The sequence below is a fragment of the Athene noctua genome, chromosome 4, assembly GCF_965140245.1.
Source record: "Athene noctua chromosome 4, bAthNoc1.hap1.1, whole genome shotgun sequence".
Lineage (NCBI taxonomy): Eukaryota > Metazoa > Chordata > Aves > Strigiformes > Strigidae > Athene > Athene noctua.
In genome coordinates this window covers 84997915-85021056 of record NC_134040.1, presented here as the reverse complement: position 1 = coordinate 85021056, position 23142 = coordinate 84997915, and the positions used below count along the sequence as shown (strand labels likewise).

At 37.4% G+C, this 23142-nt stretch overlaps 1 protein-coding gene across 1 annotated transcript in view; it reads left to right on the top strand.

Moving 5' to 3' along the window:
- LRBA (LPS responsive beige-like anchor protein) overlaps window positions 1-23142 on the top strand; it is a 414576-nt gene that overhangs the window by 104004 nt on the left and 287430 nt on the right. Inside the window, exons 31-33 of the mRNA XM_074905922.1 lie at window positions 5851-5929; window positions 6193-6326; window positions 8592-8653. Of these exons, the coding sequence (XP_074762023.1) occupies window positions 5851-5929; window positions 6193-6326; window positions 8592-8653 (275 nt within the window). The remainder of the gene's footprint in view (window positions 1-5850; window positions 5930-6192; window positions 6327-8591; window positions 8654-23142) is intronic.

Here is a 23142-nt window from a genome sequence, read left to right as displayed (position 1 = left end):
TGTTAAAACATTAGTCTGTGTGGTTCCAGATGCCTCTGTTGCTATTTGTGTGCGCTCAGAATTTATCAACCTCCTCCCCAAGATTTTTTCCTGAAGCTTGCATCTTGCCTGTAGCTCAAGGTCTGTATCTTGGATATTTGACCCTTAAGATTGTCTTAAGCTCATATCAAGTGGATGTGACATGTCCTAGCCTACCAAATACAAAATGTTGGCAGGTTGGAAAGATAACCATCTAAGCTCACCCTGTTCCTCTAATACTTTGAAAGAGGGTGAAAACATGATTTGGCCTCAGACAGACTGGTCTTTTTGCAGGAGGAATTTCTTCATCTTGACTCGTTCAAGCCTCAGAGTATTTTGTAGCACACAAAGCCTTTCCTGAATACAAATGTGACCCTGGTGGGCTAAACTTGCCTGTCAGTCCTTGCCTATGGCTGATATTTGGGTGGTTAGTCTGCTGGAATTGCTACTCCAACTGTTGAAAGATCTTGGAAACGAATGGAGGAAATAAAGCCCCTTCGTCGCCCGTGTTGAGCCAGTCACTTGTCTCTTACGGAGGGTGGTTTTGAGCAAAAGAGCATATTTACTAGCAACAAGCTAAGGAGGAGGAATTTACTCGAGTTGTTTCTTCCTTGGATTAGCTCGTAGGCTGAATGCGAGACTTGGTGCCGAGATTGTACACACGCTGAGTCCAGGAAGGGCTGTTGGAAAGGCAAGACTAATGTTTGGCCAGGCAGGACCTGGAGGAGTTGTCTGAGCTATGGTGAATATGCTTGTATCTTTGTCACTTGAGTTTTCCTTTTAAATGTTTCTATTACAGCTGTAATGTTCTGGAGTGCTGTGAACCTTTTTGATCTGTTTTGCCATTTGCACCCCCACTGTTCTCTCTGATGCTCTGAGCTTGTTTCTGTACTTGAAGGATTTCACATGAGTTTTATTAGTGCTTCACTCTAAAGAAGGCAGTTTTGAGGCTTTCACTGTTCAGTTTGCAAATGATCATTCGTCTATAATTTTTATAAAGAGGGAGTATGAAAGGTCTGTAGGAAGCAGGAAGGAGTTGCATCTTGTCCTTATTCTGAGTGTAGAAAACACTCAGAAGTTCCACTCAGTGTCTGTTGCCTGCCTCTTACTTTAGATTCTTTGACTTCCACTTGTTTCGCCTCTGAGCCACACAGAGTTGCCAGCAGGTTTTCTGCTTCTCCTGCACGGAGACATGGGCTGTTCCCCAAAGTGTCAGTTCATAAACCAGGCCATGTGAAAGGCCAAAGTGAAAAAGGAGGTGACGCTTGGAGGAAACTTGGGGAATAAGCAGCAACAGGAGATAAAAAAGGAGTTGACTCCCGAATTCTAGTCCTTCCTATAGGAAAACATAGATTTTTCTCCCGCAGTTGGCTTGTTTTGCAAAGAATGATATACATTGATTTTTATACATTGGGGAAAATAACCTTGAAGTCTCACAGTAAAGTAAGTTAACGGGAGACAAGCTAAATTAAGAGAATGTGAAGTGAGTTACCATCAGTGCAAGGGTGAATCAAGAAATTCACCGGATTATAGTAACTATTTCAAAGAGAATTCCAACTTTACAGTGACAGTAATTAAAGGCTAGTTCCCAAAGCAGAATTACACTGAAAAAAAATCTGAAATGCTAAATGGAAATGGTTTAATACCGCTTCAGTATAAAAACTGTTTTAAAGCAACTTCTCTTTAGAGAGTGCAGCATTGTTTTGTGAAATCTGTTTTGGTTTAACGTACAGATGTGTTTATGTAACAGCTCCCTTATATCAGTTTGTAAAACCTTTCATTGTAGTCTTGCATCGTACGCTTCCAGCCCCGGAAGCATATTTCTGAATGAGCTCATTATTTTACTAGATACTCCTTTCATAAAGGGTATTTATGTAGGGTAGGTCTGTTGTACAAAATTAAGAGGTATGGTTATTTAACTCAACACTCTGTTTTTTTGTTTGTTTTGTTCTTTTTTTTTTTTTTTTACTTCATCTTCCTCCTCCCAGAGTGAAGCATATCGCGCACCGCTTGTGTGTTGCCAAACATACTTTGTGAGTGTATATGTAAAAGCACAAGGATCATGCACGAGGAGTTGCTTTAACAATATTTTATTGCTAGAGACGTTATTTGTTTAGACCCTTGGGGACCCTGAATAAACAATAAGGTTTCACTGTAAGGGTGCTAGACAGATGATCTATTTGCATTTTCTTTTATGTTCTTGCAAATGTCTGTAAAACTGTCAGTTTGAAGGAGCCAGTTTATCAGTGAGAGGATAAGGAAGAGATAAGTCAGTTTAGTTCCACATGTTTGAAGTAGCTACTGCACTTACCCACATGTCTGTTGTGGATGGAAATATGCTACTGAAGTATTTTCATTTTTTTTTTACTGAAGGCAGAAAAAAATAGCAGAATAAAAAGCCGCTTCTGAGTTAAAGTCAAAAAAGTATTTCCACTAAATAAAATTTGAATGCAGAAATCACTATGCCTAATCCTATATAAAAAACCCCTGAAATTCTCATCTGTGATAAATCTGAGATTCACCCCTTTTGGTGAAATGTATCTGTGTTTGGAATGTGGATTTAGGTGATGATAAGCATGAAGAAATTCAGGCCATAAATATCCTTACATAATCTTCAAAAAGAGTATCAGTTTATATAGGTGCCTGCCTTATGCTGTTGTCAAGTTCAAATTATCCGTGTTTTTTCTGTTATGTCTATATTTAAAAGTTAATTTCAAGTTAAAACTTCATAGTTTTATATTTATACCTAAGCTGTTATTCACAATTTATTTTGATTTCTAGAGGCAAAAAATCATGTCCTATATCTGTGTTGTCAGTGATTTCCTTTACTTCCAATTCTAACCATTTTTAGATCCGTGTTATTGTGTGTAAAAACAGAAAACCAACCAAAACCCCCCAATGCACCCCACAAAATAAAAGAAACATCAAAACCCCCAAGTTACCCCGGATGGAGCATATGTGTCTCTGTTAGACTGGCGATGACTATTATGCCCTTTCATTGTCCTTGCGGATGTTTGCCTTGAATTTTTTTCTGTTTTTTTTTTTTTTCCTTCAGTTATTTTGCTTGTGGCCTAAATAGTGCATTGGATTATTTTCATCCTATTTAGTTGTAAAACTCATGCTACTATGCTGCACTGTTTAAATCTTATTTTTCACTGTTAAATTGATCCTAGATTTTGCTAAGAGTTTTACAGGTTTTTTGTTGTATATACTCTTGAATTTCTAACATACCCAGTATCTAGTGGATTTCCGTTCACAGATTTTATGTGTAGTAAAAACATGCAAACGTTTACATAACAAGACTTTCTCTGTGTGCAATCTGCATGTTGAGAGGACTTTCTTGTTTTGGAAGGCTTTGGATTTCCAGTTTTGTACTCTGTTGGACTACCCAGATCAGTGTGCTGGTTTCCCCTTATGGATGGCGTATGGCCTTAAATCCATTACTGGGCATGTGGATTTAGGAATATTTTTAACTTAAAGGGCCTTGTTCAGTCAGAATAAGGATGTTGGGCTTTAGGGAGAGAGCTGGGAATTCTAGTGAATTTTTTAAAATATAAAGTTTATAATGAAAATGAAAGAATTGCTTTAAAGTTTTAATCCAACAGGCAGCATACTTACTGTGCATACTTGAGTATGAATGTGTGTGTGTTTAAAAAACAACAAAAGACTGTAGCAAACAACTGGAGTCTTTGGAACTGCTGAATCATGGGGCTTGTTGCCTTCTGTGGCCTTTGTTTTGTGTTTCTGTACAGGACACTCCATTCTAATTTTTGGCCTATCACTTGACTGCCTTGCCTTTGGGAACACAGAAAATACTATTTGGTAGTTTGGCTGTGGAATTATATCCATGAAAATATTGAAAATATTTACAGAATCTAGCCATCCCCGTTGAAACTTTCAGAAACATACCTTTGATTTGCCTTTATTAGGTAAATTATTTAGGAGACTATGCCCAGAAGATTCATTTCCATCTTATATGGCCCACTCAAAATTTCTTTTTGACCCTGTCATCCCATACAAAAATCAAAATCAGAGCTTCATGCTGAATTTATGAAGAGTGTAAGCCAATCATATTCACAGAGTTATCTGCTCCCTATGAAGAAAGAAAAATAAGAGCAAAACTTTCCACCGTTTTGATGCATTAGTTGAATTTATTAGTTTCTGTGCTGCTTGTGAAGCAAGATCAGAGAAAAACATCTTCCCCAGATGGGGGTGGGGAAAAAACTCTAACCCACAAAAACCCAGCGCTTCTGAGGGGAAGGTCTGTGTGCCAGGGTTTTGGAGCAAAAGTTTGAAATTTGACAGTTGAAATAATCTTAGTATCTCAGGGATCTGTCTTTGCCGTCTTTTTACAAGTCTGTTCCACTTCAGTCACGTATAAAGACTTTGAAAAGTCGCAGTTGACAGTTTTGGTAGACATTTTCAAGATTTTAGGAGCTTGTTTCCAGAGAGGTTGCACTTAACTGAGCTCGCTCAAGTGTAGGTGGGACAATCAGGAATTTTTCTATAGTTATAGTTCTGAGAAGGGTCACGTCTCACTGTGGTAGATGTGAGAAGTGAAATGATTAAACTCCTTTCTTTCATGCTTTTTTCCTTTTTTTTTTTTCCTTCTTCCCCCCTTTCCAGCAGCATAAGAATCTGAAACTGGCGAGGTGAGAGGGAAGAGAATAGGACAGGGTCTAGGGTTGGGAAGAGATAGGATTGCAGATGGACTAGAAGCAGCCATGCTCCTGGGAAATACACAGAAATCTGTCTGCTAAGATTCATTCCTCTCTCTAGTTTGGAATGCAATGCAAGATTTGTGAGTCACCATTCCTATCCTGGCAGCAAATATCTGTGAAATCTCTGGTTGTCTTGCTTACCCCCTCTTCATCATTGCTACTACCAATCCATACTGCAGCATGGAGGTTTTATTTCTCTTCATATACCAAACAGCAGAATTTAGTATTTACAGATTCCAACTCTGCTGATGAGAGCCATGTAGTGTCAATTTGACATAACACAATTGCTTTTTTTTTTTGTAAGCGTAGGATACATAAATGACCCAGTCTTCCCTATCAACCTTTGAATAATTGATGTGGCAAAGTTAATAACTCATAAATGAGGTTATACCACTGCCGTCATGCTAATGATGCTGGAAGTGCAATGGAGAATTTTATCATAGCTGTCTTTGTCAGAGTCCCAGTGTTGCAAAAATTTAAGCCAGGCTTTTGAAAATACCCACTCGTTTTGTGTTCAGCTTCATTTTGACACAAATATGTTTCAATTGGTAAAAAAAAAAAAAAAAAGGTGGTTTCTGTGCAAGTTACTTGAAATTGAATAAGCACTTCCAGTCACCAAAAGAGATGCTATAAAATGTTACCATTTGGCTTTATATTGGTGTGTTTTAGTTGTATTAGTAAATACTAGTACACTACAGGACTATTAAGGGTGTGAGACATTATTTGTATTCACTGCTTCAGGTTGTAAGTGTTCCTGAATTTGTTCAGAGACAATCATGGCTTATAAGGCCAGAAGGGATCACTGCAGTCATCTGACTTCCTTCACAAAGCAAACTGCAAGGCTTTCTGGAATTACTTTTTATTTGTGCTAGAGCACAGTTTTAGAAGCTTGCCATGGGATATGTAGGAAATATGAATGTAAATAAACAGGAGTTGTATGGCAAAAAAATTTTGAGGTGCAAAGGGGTGAAAGGGTTCACCCAGTTCTCACACACACTTGAAAACCGTGGTTTCTCAGAGGTTGAGCTCAAGGCTTTAGTTTCTGGTCCAGGTGTCTAACCTCTGGCATGTTTTCTTATATAATTCATTTAATTATTACTTTCTCTTGTAGGAAGGGGATCATCTAATTCAAAATTGCCATCTGTCCCTACAGTTTCTTCAGTGCCTGAGGATTCTGCTTCAAATATGAGGTAACTTCGCTTGAACATCCGAACAGCTGTGCTGTGGCTTATGGTTTTGATATTACACTTGATACCCTGATTCTACATCACTTAAGAATGTTGTTTTGCTGGTGTTCAATACTTAACGGAAGTTTGGGAAAATATGAGCGTTGGGTTATTGGTTCCTTCTTATACATGTCTATCACTTAAACATTGCCAAAAACTATACTCCTTTCTACAAAATGTCTAGCAATTCTTTTTTTTTTTTTTAATCACATGTATCTCTCTACTAGTATTACAGACAGGCTTGAACATGCTTTGGAAAAAGCTGCCCCACTTCTGAGAGAGATTTTTGTGGATTTTGCTCCCTTTCTTTCTCGGACTCTTTTGGGCAGCCATGGGCAGGAATTGCTGATAGAAGGTACAAGTAAGTTTCCATTTTTAAAAAGCTTTTTAAAATGTGTGCTTTGTTTTACCTAGGAGACTTAAAATTTCTGGGTGTTTTTTTTTCTGCTGGCTCTGCCTTAGAAGCTTTCTTCCTGCCTTCCCACACAGTGCCGTCCACTGGATTTCACTGACTCCTCTTCCTTCTGTCTGTAGTTCTCCGAGGTCATTGTCATTGCCTCCATCTCTGCTACCTCCTTGCCTCCATTTCATCGGATAGTTTCCTAGATCTCATTTATGTGGGACCAACTGTGGTTGTCTTTTCCTTAGTTTTCCAGCTCTTCCAGGGAATTGTTCCATAGAGGGTGGTGTGTGAAATGTTTGGTGAGCTTTAAACAGAAAACTTGGTGTCAGGGTCGACGCTTTGATACAAAGTAAAGTATGTAGTGTAGAAAGCTAAGTATAAAGACCTTGATTTTTTTACTGTGATAGCGTAACAAAAGGCTTCTTGGGAGTTCTGTCAGCAGAGCGGGTTGTGGTGTATCTCTTGCACGTGAATCTTCTCCTGTCTCTTTGGTTTCCAACTGGAAGGCAGTCATACGGGGAAGAGGAGTGCACTGTCAATGTTGAGAAGGATTCTCTGGGGCTTCTGAGAAGATGAAGATTCAGGTGCACAACAATGATCGAGGCTCTTCCCGGTGTTGCCTTAAAATGATTGAGCTTGAGATGATTAAGTTTTCTTTCTACCAGTGGGTTTCTCTCTGTTGAAAAGTGAGGCTCAGTTCTGCAATGCAGACCTTAATGTCCTCAGTCTTAAGTCACGTTCACTGGAGCACTGCATTTGGTAGTGAACATCAGATTTTCAGTTTTCTGATAATTTGGTTGTGTTGTACAAATGGCTTTGTTCACTGATTTTTAGAGTGAAAATTGCAGGTTTTGTCCAGTTTTAAACAATGAATTGAATTTGGGCCTAAGCTTGTTGCAGCTTCCGGTGATGTGCATTCCCATGTTAGAAGCTCATGGTTGATTAGCTTGAGCTGATCGCTTGCACGTGAGCTGTATTTGCATTAAAGTCAAATTAAAACATCTAGTTGCTTCCTGTGGAATTAAAGCTCTTTTTAAAAAACATTTTTGAAACTACTTGTTTCGTGAATGAAGACAGTGCTGAATATGGTTCATTGTCAAAAAGATAGAGTATCAAACACGTGTTTTACTGAAGACTGCTGATATCAGAACTGAGACTTCATTAAACTTCAGTGAAATTAAAGTTATTTAGTTTGGGAATTTAGCTTGCCTACCTATTGGGGTAGGAAGAAGTGTAAGAATTGTCCTCTGTAAGACTGAAAAAGATAGGATTCTACTTTTGATTATAAGTGTGGGCATTGCTTTAGCTGATAAACACTTTAATGGAAGCTGCCTTATGAACAAATTTATTTCATTCATTTAATAACAGGAAAGAGGTTTTTCTCAAAGCTTTATTTGCCAGTGAAGTAAATATCCTATTTAGCTACACTTTGTCTTGTCTGAAGATAAAGGAAATTATCTGTAGTGTAGATTATATACACAGAGAGATTAGTATTTCATAGATCGGGTGACCGAAAAATAACAGGAAAATTACTGGGAGTGTATGAATTGTCTAGACAAAAATAAACACACAAACCCAATTTTTGGGCCTAAAGATCAGTTATAGGCAAACCTAAAGCAAAATGCGAATACAAATAATAATAGTCAAATTAGTTTATAAACAATTGAGAATATATAATAGGTTACTGCTTGCACTTCTGCTAAGGTTTAGTGTCGGGTTAAGGGTCAAAGTACTAATAAGAGTGTTTGGGATGTCTGCTGCCATGAAACAAAATGGAAACTTGATTGATAGCTGGGGGCTGAAAGGAGAACGTGCAATGGAGAAAGCAGGGGTCATAAAGCCATTTCCCTTCTCTGCATATATAATGACCCAATCCTTCAAGAAATAGGAAAATGTAGATACAGTGGATTAATATAACATATGTTAACCACACTTCTGATCATTTTGACACACAAACATTTATGAAACTGTGAATAATGGAGGTAATGTATTACTATTAGCTGCATCTTTAGATGCAAGGCATGGAATTTATGATCTCCCTCTCACATACATACTTTTATTTTGTGCTGATAGAGTACAAAATTGAACTGGAAGTGGTATGAGAATTTCAGCTTTCTTTTGATTGTCAAAATGCTTCTGATCTATTGCACTTTAAAATAGTTTGTGTTAACAGCTGGTGCCATATAAGCATGCACTTATGTATACCTTTTTTTCCTTTTCTAGGTCTTGTGTGCATGAAATCTAGCAGTTCAGTTGTGGAGCTGGTGATGCTTCTTTGCTCTCAGGTGAGGTTTAACAGTGTTGTCTGAAATTGCTGTCTTTGAGCACAATGGAAGTTACAGTGAAAATTTTACTTAAATTTGGCTTTAAGGTCATGTGTAATAAGTAAAAAGATGATGTGCAAGGCCTTTTGATTAAAAAAAAAAAAGCATAGTAGTTGTGTGTATTCAGTTGGAGAGTGAAGATACTAAGGGGTTTATGTTACCTTACTATTGAGCATTTACATAACCTTGATAGTGGTGTGCCTGAGTAATTCTATGCTGTCATTTTTGTAAGGTAAAATAGGATCAATAAAATATTAAGGTTATAGAAACAGATTGATTTCTGTATCTTGCCGTGCTGAATCCTCTGGGATGAATAGAATTTTTCCTTTTGTGTAGAGGTTATGAAATGAGTGATAAATACTTTTGAAACCCTGTCATTCTTAATTGGTTTCACAAGTACTAAGAATCTGAGAAAAATTTAAGAAAGCAACCCTGGCTGTCAGAAGTTTGGGACTTTCTACATTCCTAAAGGCAAAGCGATTTTAGATATTTAAGAACCTAAGAATTGCCTTGTTCCCATGGTTAAAAGAGAGCCAGAGCCTAAGGAGCTTTCTTAAAACTGTATATGCTATATTAATTGGATTTTCTTTTTGGGTTTATTGCTTTCTTTTTTTTGGTAATTAAATGGAAGACTGTTTTTATTGAGCCTTTCTTTTGGTGCCTTAAAAATGATACCTTTCTGGTAGTAAATTCCCCCACTTAAAACTTTAAAATAGCCCTTTTTAATGGGAATGGTATTGGTCTAGAGGTCAAGGGTTCTGACCCATTTCAGAACCTTTGACCTTCATTTACAACCCTTATGGTTTGCTTGCCTGACGAATAAGGATAATGCAAAATTAATGTTTTTTCACATCAATTTATTCGTTTTAGTGCCTATATTGCCAAATTTATTTAGAGTGTGCTGATAGACATTTCATGAATACAAATGAAAGAATCATAGAAGGTGTGAAAAATCGATAGTCTGCATTGTCAATAAAGTGCAATAAGAACAATTACTTCTTGAGATTACACCTAATAGATTTTACAATGAACTAGCGAAGAGTAGTTATGTTTTCTAGTGAGCTTATTATTAATGAACATATCTAGAACTTTGCTCATCAAGTTTCCCATCTTCCTCAGGAAATACAATGTATTTTTACCCTGAAAGGAATTTAATATTCCTTCTGGAACTCTTGGAATTTAGAGGTGGTCATTTTAAATACGGCAATACTGAAAGTGGACGTTATTCACGACTTCTAGAATATGAATTTGCTGCTGATTTAAATTAGAAAAGAATCCTTGCTGCCAAGTAATCCGTATACAAGTTTTACTGCTCATTCATGCATGTGTTAAAGTAAAACTAATCTGAGAACTAAATATGTGCCTGACAGTTTGGTATTACCATTTAAAAAATTAGTTTTCGTCATCCATGCTGCTTGTATCAATAATTAGTGGTTGACCTTTCCTTCTTTTTTGGTAGGGTAATCTAATCTTTTTTAAAATCTTGTTGTGCTCTGTACTGTATGTCACTTGTTTCGTTTTGGGAAGTGGAAAGGATAAGGAATAAATGACGTGCTCTAATGCATCTATTTGTCATATGTGTCACAATGCCACTTAATGCTAATCTAATCAAATTGAGGATATCGTGATTGCTTAGCAGTGCTAGTTGCAGAGACTGGGGCTGTTCTTTGTGAAATAGTAGAAATAAACCCATAAAGTCACAAAGACCTCAAAGTCTTTTTAAAGTTACATAGCAGCTGTAATTTTTGGCAGAATATGAAAAATGATGTGAGAAATGAATCTAAAATTAGCTCCAGATGTATACAGATTGTTCTGGGGTGATAATTACATTTTTCACTTTGAATTTTCCTAATTCAAAGAGGTCAGCGTGGCAATCGCACAAGTGATTTATTTTGTTAAGAAGTGAACTGTCTTTTGCTACATGAAAGCTTGAGAGATATGAAATTGAATTTCAAGCCGACATTTTGCAGATACTGGGAGGAGATGGGGTTGAGCTTGATTGATTTTTTTTTTTTTCTTTTTTTTCTATTTTCTTTTTTTTTTTTCTTTTGGCCCAAGATAGGGTGGGAAGTGATATCCTTTTGCTAAAATTTTAATTAATTTTTAAGAGGAGATGGAGAGGATGAAGTGCCAAAGATCAAAAGATCAGGTCAAAAACTAGTTTTTAATCACATAAATAATGTGGCATAGCTACAAAGTAAGTATCTGCAAATTTGATTTAAAACTTCACAAATTTGTCAGCCATCATTTTATGAAATTGAAGGATTGCTCTGATTAATATCTTTGGTGTTTTTTATGCTAACCTCTCTCTGAAAATTTGTTTTAAACATTTTAGATGTGGTGTAAGCACTTGGATTGTTTTTCTGAAATGTTTGAAATTCTTCTGATGTTTAGTTAGATTTGTGGTTGGAATGTGTTTTTTCTTTCTCAGAAGTGCAAAACGGAATAATATCATCTCAGGTAATTTTTTTTGTAAAATTGTGAATATAAAGCTTTTTCCCAGGTGAAGTGATTTTAAAACAATCCAAAGGATACCATTCCGTGAAACTGTGACACCTGCTTAATTTCTTCTCTTGTTTAAAGTTCATATATTTAGGCATGTGGAAAAAGACCATTGCTCTTGTGTTTATTTGTTGATATATTGTTTTATGTTTAATGCAAGGTAAAAAGAGAAACAGGTGGTTTGAGATACAGACAAAAAGCTTTTTCTGGGACAAAGCCGGTTGTGTTTTTTGATAGACATGCTACATTTTGAGACATGTCTCCGTGTGTATCCTTGCATTTCTATAAATCTATCAAAACATAAAGAAATCCTTCATTTAATATTACTGCAAAGTGTTCCTGCTTATTTGACATTAATATCATTTTTGAAAGAATCGACGTTGCATTCAAGGCCACTTTATAAAAGCGTTGTGTTGCTCATCCTAATTCAGTCTGACACACATTCCAATAACACTACCTCCCTTCTAGGGTTTAAAACTGAATTTATGGCTGAGCATTGTGAAGTGCATCATTTAAAAATGGTTTCAACCCAAAACATCTAATAAATAAATAATGTGTATGGCTACTCAGTAGCAGACTTTCCAGACTAGAAATCATTCCATCGGATACTCAACAGTCCACTATCGGAGAGGGCTGTCAGATAAATCTTATAGTAGCTGCATTCATGTCCTGTAAATCACATGTTATTGTCTGAGCCTTCTGCCAGGTCATCTATTCTTTTCCCATTTATCAGAAATGCATACAGTACAGTGAACCTAGAAGCACCATCTAGTCTGGCCTGGCATCCTGTCGGGGTAATTAAACCAGCCAAAAGAGAGAGGTCCGGTGTCTGTTATCCCTTTTAAATGAGTGACGTCAGGGCGTTAGAGGTGCTATTGTGAGACAAGGCTTCTGTGTGGGGCAACTGTGATATCACCCCCAAATAAAGCCTTTTCTTCTAAGAGGACTCTCGCTCTCTGCCTGAAACGCAGAGGGACGTGTATGAATTGAGTGCACGTTTATCCACAGAGCAGATACAAGACTGTGAGTCCTTTCACTTGTCATATGTTTGCTTGAAATACATGACCAAGTAGGAAGAACTGTGATCTTCCCTACTCTCTCATGAAGGTATTAAGAACATTTATCTGTTGCTCAACATACACGAAGCATTTGTCCTATTATTGTGGCCCCAAGGTGAAAAGGTACAAAAATAGGTGAAATGGGTTCCATAATTTTCCCTGATGCCTTTGAATTTACAGAATTTGCAGCACTTGAAACATGTGTCTTTCTGTAGTAAATCAACTGAATTGTCAGTGGAATATGTGTAAGAGAACTAATTAGGTGGTTCTTGTCGGATCCGTCTTTGACTTAAGAGCTTTTTTCTACTGAATCTAAATTTTCTAGACCATACAATAAACTTAGGCTAACTGTCTCAAACACTGTTCAGCTCTTGCATAATTTTCAAAAATTGGTGGAACGCCACCCCACCTTTTTAAAAGTTTGCAATTATGAATTAATGAATACTGCAGCAACTTCTGTGACCCCTCTGCCACTGCTACCCTCACATACACCCTGCTTGCTGGTTCAAGGTATAAGAAACTTCTCTGTTCCTCCTCCCTCTGCCCCCCTGTTGTTTCAGAGGGATTAAATGCACATTCTTGATAGCTGGTGGCATATATAAGACCAAGACCAATGTTTTAATACATTTAATCTCCAGATATTTTATCTTCTAGAAATATTAATATGATATATTGCAGTGTAACTCCATGGCTGTAGCTATTAGATTTATATTGGACCTTGATAAAGTATATCTTTCATGGGGAGATGGAAGAGGGAAGCATAAACTCTGATAGGCCGGATTTTTTTTGTGTGCAGTGATAGCATCTGCTCATACAGCCCCATGAAATACGATTACGGTTGACTATGTCATGCTCTGCGCTGATAGTTTGGGGAGTTACTTTTTTGGACAGAAAAGCCGAATCCAAGGCAGTGTATGTGCATCTTAAAAATACAACAGGTTGATTAGTAGTATTAAAGGAGAAAAAATTACACTGTGGATGTTGGTGTTACTGCCTGTGTAGGCAAACTTAAAGGTCTTCAGCTTTCTTTTCTCCTTGTCTAACTCAGCTCACCAAACCAATTACCAGTTAAATGATGAAAAGTTTGCAAAAGGTTTTTCTTTAGCGTGATCTTTCTTTCATGTGCTACTAAATCACTTTGCTGACGGATCCTGTTGCTCATAAAGAAGTCAGTATTGGTCTTTTGCATGGGCAGTGAGTGTCTTAGTTGCATCATATCTCTTACTCTGATAAGGAATCTGAATTATTTAAACAATATCAGCATGTGCCATGCAGCCACGCACCTGTACAAACAACATGACAGTGTATTTCCCCTGAGGAAGAGCAATAGGATGGTAGCTAGGATTTGGGTTTTTTCAGCAGATTTTTTGCATACACCCCCTCCCTCGCCACTCTCCACCCCAGTACTTAAATGTTTGTAAAATACAATAGGACCTTTAGGCTTTTCTGGGTATCCTGTGCTCAGAAAAAAGCTTTGTATCAATGACCCGAATTCACTGCCTCAGGAATGGGCTTTCTGTGGTGTGTCCTAAAACGTGGTAAGCCTTCGAGTTACTTGGTGATTTTAGTTGATGTAGGAGGGAGCTGGCTTTCAGTGTTTGTTACTTGCAGAGAGAAGACGTTATACTGATGCTCTGTGATCTGCACTGGTTCCTAATTTACTTTTAAGCGCAGTTTGATGTGACGGATAACTGTAGTGATTGCTGTGAAGGTTGAATTGAGTCGGGCGTAGGCTGTCTGAAGAGCGACGTCCCTGTGATACCATGGCAGCTGAACTCAACAGAACCACTGAAACTCTTCAACAACATCCTCCGTTAGATATGAAGAGAGTAAATGCTCTCTCAATGCTTTTTATGTGCCCTGAGTGTTCGATGATGACATTCTAATCAAGATAATATTTTTCCATCTAATCACTTTGAATTCTAACAGCTGAAAAATAAGTTTAAAAAGGATCTAATGATCTTCTAGATCCACAATCAAAAAAATGTGTATGTTTTGGGACAGAAGGTAGATTTTGTAAGTTGCCAAAGAACTTTCAATTTTAATGCGTGTTCTACTTTCCTTTTAAAAGCCACTTAGAAGATATCAAGAGCTGGAAGTTTTTATTTTTTTGGTGTGGACTTCTGCCGGTAGGATCTTTGTTTTTACCAAAGATGACCGTAGCTGTATTGGAGTAAAAAAACCCCACTTCAGTCATGCATTGCTTTTGTGATAAACTGGTTAGAAAAGTAACTTTATTAGGCAAATTAAAATTATTTCAATCTTAACAAATAAAAATAGAAAAAAGGGCTTCTTAAAGTGTAAATTGTTAAGTTCAGGGGAAGGTGTTGCATGAATCACACCCATAAGTGTTTGCCTTGTATTGCTATCTTCCTTTGCAGTGTTGTGAAGTGTTCAGTGTTTCTAGTTTAGTATGAAGGCACAGAAAAATACTTCACCTGCACCTGGGCCAGAGGCTTCGTGGTATACTTTTTTGGTTTGCTTGTGCTCTTTGGAAGAATTTGAAGACTGAAGAATATCTACCAGCCTAGCTTTTTGTGGAGACGAGGTGGCTGTGGAAGGAAATGGGAGCATTCGTGATCATTTTACTCTGTTATAGATTATTTAGTTTCTGAAGCTGCCTCCGGGTCTGGTTCATACCAAGTGGACCAAGACATATTAATAAAACTGTGTAAAAACACTTGGAACCAGGGGATTGCCAAAGCACGTTATGGTAATGCAGGCAGTAGTAGGATCATTCCTAGTGCAATTTTATAACAAATATCTCATGGCCCTCGTAACTGGTAGACAAAAGGGAAGATTCTTATCCTATTCTTCTTTAAGATGCTATTGCATGGGAAGTAGTTGGGAAATGTCCGTTGAGCTTTACGTACAGTGCTGCTTCAGGATATTTTCAGCGGAGCCAATTTACATTATAAACTATTTCCTTTTCAAAAACTCATGTTTATTTTCATCTCCAATGACTTAGTTTTGCAGGATGGAAGCTGTGGTTAAAGGTAGAGAGAGGGGAAGGTAGGTCTTACAGTAGCCAGGGGCCATGCTATCAAGAGATTTATGTTTCAGGTAATAGTTTTTATTATCACTAAGTAGAATAGCCTGTCAGAGGAACAATTTCAGTATATCCACCCAAAGTAGCTAGCAGTCCAGAAGCTTAAAGCCATTCACCAGGCGTGTGGAAGAGTCCAGTTTTGAAAGAAATAGAGCGAGCTTAATCTGTAAAAGCAACATTGTGATTCATCTTTGTCGTCCTCAAATTGCAGTTCCTTTTTCTGTTGTGGCATATGAAGACATCAGTTCTTTTCTGTAAGGTCTTGGGGGTAAAATTTAGGGCTTCTGCATTCTCCTGCATTGCAAGTCACGTGATATCAACACAAGGAGCTGTTTGGCTAGGAGTTGGTCACTAGGATTAACTCTGGAGAAGTTGAGTGAAAGGCCTGGAAGATGCGGGTGGGCACTGGCTGTGGAATCCAGACTCACTCAGTGCAGTCCTACAGTGCTTAGATTTTAGATGCCATCCTGTCAGTAATCTTCCTTCTAACAAAACAGAAGTTAAATTACCAAATCTGTTGTGTAGATCACTTGGATTCTCCGTTACACTTGATAGATCTGGTTGTGTATTTTTTTTACGTATAGTGTAGCTTCTTTCCTTCCTGAGTGGGAGTTTTTCCTCCAGCTCTGAGGATCTCACTTCAGGTGCCCAAAACATATATTGACAACTTTCATGCTTGGTATATGTCACTGAGCAGAGTGCTTAGAATAATTACAAATCGATTACTTGTGCTATGGGTATTTTTTTTCTTGCTTCACTGAACTATGTTATACATTCTGAGTGTTTTTAACTGGAGATGAGTTTGGTAGATAACTGTCTCAAGTGCAATTCTGATAAGATTGGAATAAATGGAAACAGCTGGGAAAGCCTTTCCTTTGAACTGCAGTTTGTTGAAATTATATTTTAAATTAACTGTGTATATATTTTTTTTTTAATTTGACTTAAGCAGCATGTAGATTTTGTCTCTCCAGAACTAGATTACTGTAATATATTTTGCGTGAAAATCAAGGTTAACATAAAATTTGTCTGTTAGAACTTCACTCCTGCTTTGATTTCCTGTTGCTTTCTGAATTGTTTGAAAGTTTAATTGCCTATAATTGCCTGTAATATTTAACCTGTTGAATTCCATGGAATTGCTTGGAGAGCACTCTAACATCTTTAAATAGGAGTTTCTTTCAAACTCCTATTATTCATCTTCATAATAATCACTAAGGTTCACACTTCTCAGGTCCCTCTTTCGTTTGCTGTGCTTAGCATGTGTTTGAACTCTGTCTTTCCTCTTACATGTAATTACTGGCTTCAGGAATAATGTGCTGCTTTGACTATTGGTATGGCCCACAGATAGAGTTGAAAACATCTGTGTCCATTGCTGGCTAAATTAAAAAAAAAATAAACTCTGATAGACTCATTCAAGAAACAATATTCTATGAAGTAGACGTATATCGACGTATTCCTTATATTCCTTAGTAGTAAAAACAAAAGAAGCTTATAACTTAAACTTTGCATTTGTCTTAAGTGTGAAAATACGTTGGAACGTTTTGGGAATGATTTGCCAATACTGCATGAATACTAAGTGACCTTTTCTTGACTTAATGATGCAAGAAGCGCTTTATAGTTATATCCTGACAGGTAGTGGTCACAGTAGTTAAAATGTGTGAGGTACTACTTTGGCTTTATCTTCTTATATCTTTCCATAATTCTTAGTCTAGGAGGATATTTTAAAGGTTTACTCACTCCCCAGTTTCAAGATGAAATGTGTGATTTTGAGATGAGCGAAAACTATGGTGTGTTACATTTAGTAGGGGAAAAACAGAATAATATTGGATATGTTACTCTTGTTAAACGGGATTGATGTTTCTGCATATTAGATATATGTAATTGTAATCATCAAAACGATAGAAATTTGTTTGTAACTCAAGCTCGTTTTACCTCGACCTCCTTTTGGCCCGCTGGAAAATGCCCTCTACAAATAGCAGCCGTCACTGTATTTTTGAAGCGTTCACCAAAAGCAGGCTATACCAGCTGCAGCTGCAAACTGAGAAAAGTAGTGTGAAAGAACCAGTGTTTTTTGGTTTATACTACACAGCCGTTCTCTGGAAAGTAACTGCGAACTCTGTGGTTTTGAAGAAAAATTTAGAAATTCATCTCTATGTAAAGAAATTGGGATGGGTGTGATATGTTAGACTAAGCGTGTAGAGAGGTACAAGTGGATAACTGTAGTAAAGCCATGGTGTTCCGGTGCGAGGCATTGTTTGGAAGAGTGCACTTGGAGAAGTCAGCGTGACTTGCAGACTTTGGAGAGAGGAATGGCTAAAAGATAAGATTAAAACCCAGAAAATGTCTTAGAAATAGTTTACCATGCTGGAGTGGAGAGATGAACTTTCCTAAGGCCACCTTACTAAAACATGATTGTTGCCTATAGTAAAGTTCTGGGAGGAAAATGAGGATTTTTCCTCCCTGATTTTCTTTTTTTAGTACAATCTTTAGTAGTTGTTCTATAGGCTTTTCGGATATTATAGGCTCTTAGGAAGAAAAGTTCCCTTATGAAATGAAAATGACTTGAATTTGGTCAGGAATCTGGGACATGGTGTTGGGGTGAGTTTAATGGAAAACACGTCTGCTACAGCTAAAAGTATTACCCTTGAAAACTGTGTTGCTGAGAGTTTGTATGATTAATGTATTTTTATGTTTAGAGGGGAGAGTGGATTGTCTAATGTAAATGTGAATCTTGGGGGTGTGATAGGGGAACAGGACAGCTTAATTTCCATGAATGTACGTTTCTGCAGATGTTGAGAACTAAGGGAACATAATTTAGCTACAGAAGCAAGACTTTTCTGAAGAAAAAAGGCATCCTGTTGCTTCACCAGCACACTAGGACTTAAAAAAACACCACCATTTAAGGTGAGTTTTGTGCAGTGAGAGCACACCCTGTGGTTTGGCAGTCTAGTCAGAAGGATGATACCATGCTGACTTTATAACTAGATCTTTGAACAATATTCTCATGGGTGGTAAATGCAAAACAAAGTAATATCAACTGGCACTTAATTCTGTGAGCTCCCTGCTGATGGGGCTCTGCACTGAAATGGAACTCTTCCTGACAGGAAGTCAGCCGCGAAGTGTGGAGACCTCTGAAAATAAAGTGTGCTTTAATTTGACACCCTGCTGTTTTACAGCTAGTCTGTTTAATTTGAGACTATGGAAAGAGGTTTAGTGGAGGGGAGAGGTATGAGATTATGGAAAGTTCAGTGAGCGGCAACGCTTGTTGCTGACTTTATACTGATTACTAATATGTGAGCATTTTTGTTCGTGTTAATAAACGGATAATGTGTCTCTGTTTCCAAGCAAAAATGCTTAATAAACTCATGATTTGGGGAGCAGTGCTGTTTCCTCAAAGTTCTGGCAGAAGAAGCTTTGCATAGTGGTGGTGTTCAGCTTATTGTTTAACCTTTAGTCCTATTTACACTCATCTGTGCCTTTTGACGTATCTCTGCAACTGCGAATACATCTGTCTCATCGAAGATGTTGAAGACACACTAATCTGTCAGTAAGTGTTTTAAGATGGCCCATTTAAGTGGAAAAAACTCCTAATTCAGATGATCCGTATGACATTGAGGTGCATGTCTGTTCGGCATTGATCCTCGTTCTGAGTCAAATCTGACTCAGAAGAATCAGCTGGATTTTCCAGTCCCGTCTGAATATTTAGGAAGACATTTATTTCTATTACCACTTAAACCAAAAATGGTTGTATTGTTGTTTGTGGAAAATTTGCTTGGTGAGTGCAGGGGATGATTTGGAGTGAAAGAAGCAGAAAGTTATTGTTTATTGTATTTATGGTAGCAACATATAGGGACAGATTTTTAAATTTGATTTAGCTTCCTTTTCTCTAAATCTTTCTTTAGAAGATCTGCATTAGGATAGGATTACCCAAGGGAACGCCAAGGGACAGGTGTGGACATCCTGTCTTTTGGGTAAAGAGGTTTACATCCTTTGGCTTCATTCCCTCGAGCTACGATGGTAGCAGGAATCTTGTTCACTGTTTGCATACATCCATTATGAGAGTTTAAATTGAAACCAAGCCGCATGTGAGGAAAAGGGTAGTATAAAGGGGCTTTTAGTTCCAAAATAGTATTCACTGTGTATATTGTTGAGTTCTTTATGAGTTAGATTTATTTGGTTGAAGTGTATCAGACATTGAGCAGGAAGGTTGCTGCTGTTTGGTGGTGGTGATGATGACTGTTGCTATCAGTGGGACTAGTCCATCACTACTAGTGCAATTATCCAGCAGTAAGTATCGTATCCTGTGATTTTTTTTTTTTTTTTTTTTTTTTTTTTTTTGTCCTTATAATTAGTCGTCTACCTTGAAAGACAGTATTTTCGATGCAGTGATTTTGCACTCAAATCAGAATCACAGTTAGGTAAAAAACCACTGAAATCAAGAGGCAGTTGCCTTCTACTCTTGCTATTCCTCAATTTGTTTTCCTTTCTCTCTAAAAATGATGCTGGTGCTGCAACTTGCCTATTTGGCTCTCTCCCCTTAGTCTTATGCTGTCCCTTTTTCTTCACTTCTGTTTTTCTGACTCATCTCCTTTGACTTACGCAGCGACTGGGAGGAAGAAACTGTTTACAGAACTGCTTGGTACTTTGATTTCACAATTAAAGATTTCTGTTCCGATTCTTCCTGAAGCTACCATCCTTCATCTCAGCATTAAAAATAGCTGATGGTTAAAGAACCTGAAGAGGAAACTGGTGGAAAAGGTTTGCTGCTAGATGAACTCAAACCTTGACCCCTAATTTCATTTCATGAGGAGTCATGGCAACAGCCTGCTAGTGGGAGAGAGAGGGAGAGACTGCCCAGGCAAATTGCTTCCTCTGTCAGAAACCGTGGACCTGAAATCACTGATCCACTCCTTCAGTTTTTCCCCATTCTACATTTTGTTGCAGTGCTGGGACTGCAGAGGAACTGGAGTTTAACATAGACTTATCTTTTTCATCTTAATGTGGCATTTGTTCTTGGGGCAAAATTTTATTCATCAAGTCTTGAGTTAGATGACTGTCAGAGGCATATAACAAATGTTTTTCATATGCATGTTCATACTTTTTTGTAACTAGATACCAAAATGAAGTTTATGAGTTTTGACGATATGCTGCTTTTATGCTATGATCGTTATTACCAATAGCATTTTTTAATACAGTGATATTTTCATAATTTTATATGAACTTTTGGATCAAGTGTTTTAAATTTTCTTTCATTACTGAAATCCTTTTTTAAGAACATCTGGTATCACCATAAATTATGACAACTGCAGCCTATGTTGAGATTTTCTGGCTGCGTGCAATTGTTAAAGATTGTGCGTGCTGCAACATCTTATGCCGTGTATCTTCCATAATACTGCATCTTTCAGGATAGATTTGTGTAGTTTGTAGAGAAGACAACAGTTGTCACTCTGAGAGTAATACAAGAGGCATAGTCTGACAGGCTGACAGTTTTTTATTTAGTATTTTACTGAACAGTGTGGTACTTTAGTATGCAAACTACTCCAGCTCTAGATGTGTATAATCTATTTTCAGAATCTGTAAAAACCGATTGTGACTAGAACTCAAACTTTTAAGTATTGAAATTAAACTCTCATTACAGGGTAGTTTTAGGCATTTACTACTAACAACATAATACCAGTTTATAGGAAGCTCTGTTTACATGGAATAACCCAAATGGTTAAACAGCAGGGGAGTCTTCTGCTTTTAGTTAAAAAACTGCTGTTTCTGTATGGCTTATTTACTACTTGTTTAATTCCTAATGTAGTGTGCTGTGGAATTGAGCATGCAAAAGTCAGCAAAGAGTTCTGTTTTCTGCGTCTAAGGTTATTACTTGCTGTACAATAATAAAGGCACTATTTTATTGGGTTAGTTGTAATTAACTTCAGCACTAGGCATTGATATAAATCATTCCTAAATCTGTTTTCTTTACATTTTCATTCCTTTAAACTGGTTTAACATAGCTTCTTTCTGTCGTCCTTTTACATAAGGACTAGGGTTGTAATTGCTTTTTTGAATTAGGCTGTCGGAAGCTAATGTGCATGTTGATCCAAGAATTGATTAAGGAACACTAATGAATTTCATATAACACTTTTAAGAGATTTGTAATACTCTATAGCAGTGACCTGTTACACCGTCCGTATTCAATAGTGTTGGCATGCTGTGCAGCTGGAAAAGTATTTTGGTATAAGAAACTTTGATTCTGTTTCATAGTTAAAATAGTAAACAGTTTTGTGGTCATGAATAAAAGAATAGTGTTCCAACTCTTCCCCAGAGTATATTTTATGAAAGTAGCTATCGTTATTATAATCTTTGCTTCTGTGTTTTGTCAGAGGGAAAAGACTGAAACACTTTTGGTTGTCAGGTTTCTTTCTGCTTAGTCTCGGTGTTTGATAGCGGCTGGGCCACGTGCCACCAGCGTCCTGCAGCATTTTCAGTTGTTCTTTTAACAGCGTGGGTTTGAAGCAAGAACGTTAGGTGTTCTTTTCAGTCAGTTTTGCAACTGAACGTGCTGGTTTCTTGAATTTTGTGTCTTTTTCAGGGGTACATGGTCACACACGCACCATTTCAGCCCACATTTACAGTTCATTAGTTAGTTTGATATGAATGTGGAATATTTTCCCGCAACAGTGTGCCTGGTGTTATACCTCTGCTTGAGGAGCCAGCTCATCTAGTTAATTTTTACACAACTTTCTCCTCAAAGACTCATTAAAATTTTTAATACAAAGGCTTCAGTTGTGTACTGTCACTAGCTGATTTTCTGACAAAAAGCAATGTCTTTTTAATGGAATGCCAGCAGTAAATACTTTTTATTGTAACTGAGTGTGTTTGATAGTTTAAAAGTCTTATAAAAATAATTAGCTCTTTTATATAGTTCTGATGGCAGCCTTGCAAGTTTCCCCTGGAGCAGTCTCTAATGAACAGGCCTTGATTTTTCCAGTTGGGCTCTTAGATTCCCTGAGGACTTGACTTCAGACCTTGAAGGGCAGCAGCTGCCATTTGTCTTAAGACTGGAGTTGCCAAACAGACAGACCATGTACTAATAGGACACATTTGTACAGCCTGAGTATGTGGAACCCCGATAGAGGCCTAATGATGATCATCTGTTGAGAGCTTGTAGCTGGCCAGGGTTAGAGTAACTTTTATCACCCTTCTTGAAATCAAAACCTCCGTATTGATTGGTAAGATAGCTTGGCTTGTTACGTAGATGCCATGTTAAAGCTTTCATAGACAAGCCATTGTTTACTGTGGAATAGTATCCTCTGTTTAAATTTTAATAAAATTCAAGACTGTTGGATAAGTTTTCCCCCCTGACAAGATGTTCTAAATTTTTAGGACGGTAGTAAATATTTTTGCAAGCTCTCTCTTTTCTCTGTGTTAGGATTCAGCAACAGTGATGTTCTTCAGCGGGCAAAGGACCATGAATGTAACTACTGAAATTCTTTTTCTCTCAATCAATTTTTGATAGCCCTTCCATTACTGATTCATATTTTTTAAATTTGATTTGAGCATCCAAGTGTAACTGTATGGATACTGAATAACGTCTCCAAATGTGTTTTCATGGTACTCTTACATTAAACTGTGTCACATCCTTGCAAAATCTTTTTCCTACGCTACTTAGCATGCGCTAATTTCGATATTAAATTGCTACATAGGGTGCATAGATATGATTTCGCATAATTCCATGTTGGTTTTAATTTTTTTCAATGGAGCTTTGTAGATTAAAATAATTCAAGCTTGCTTCGACTCTTTAAAAGTAATTTATGTTTGCAGATATTCTGCTTAAGATGCAGTCTAACTCTTTTTTT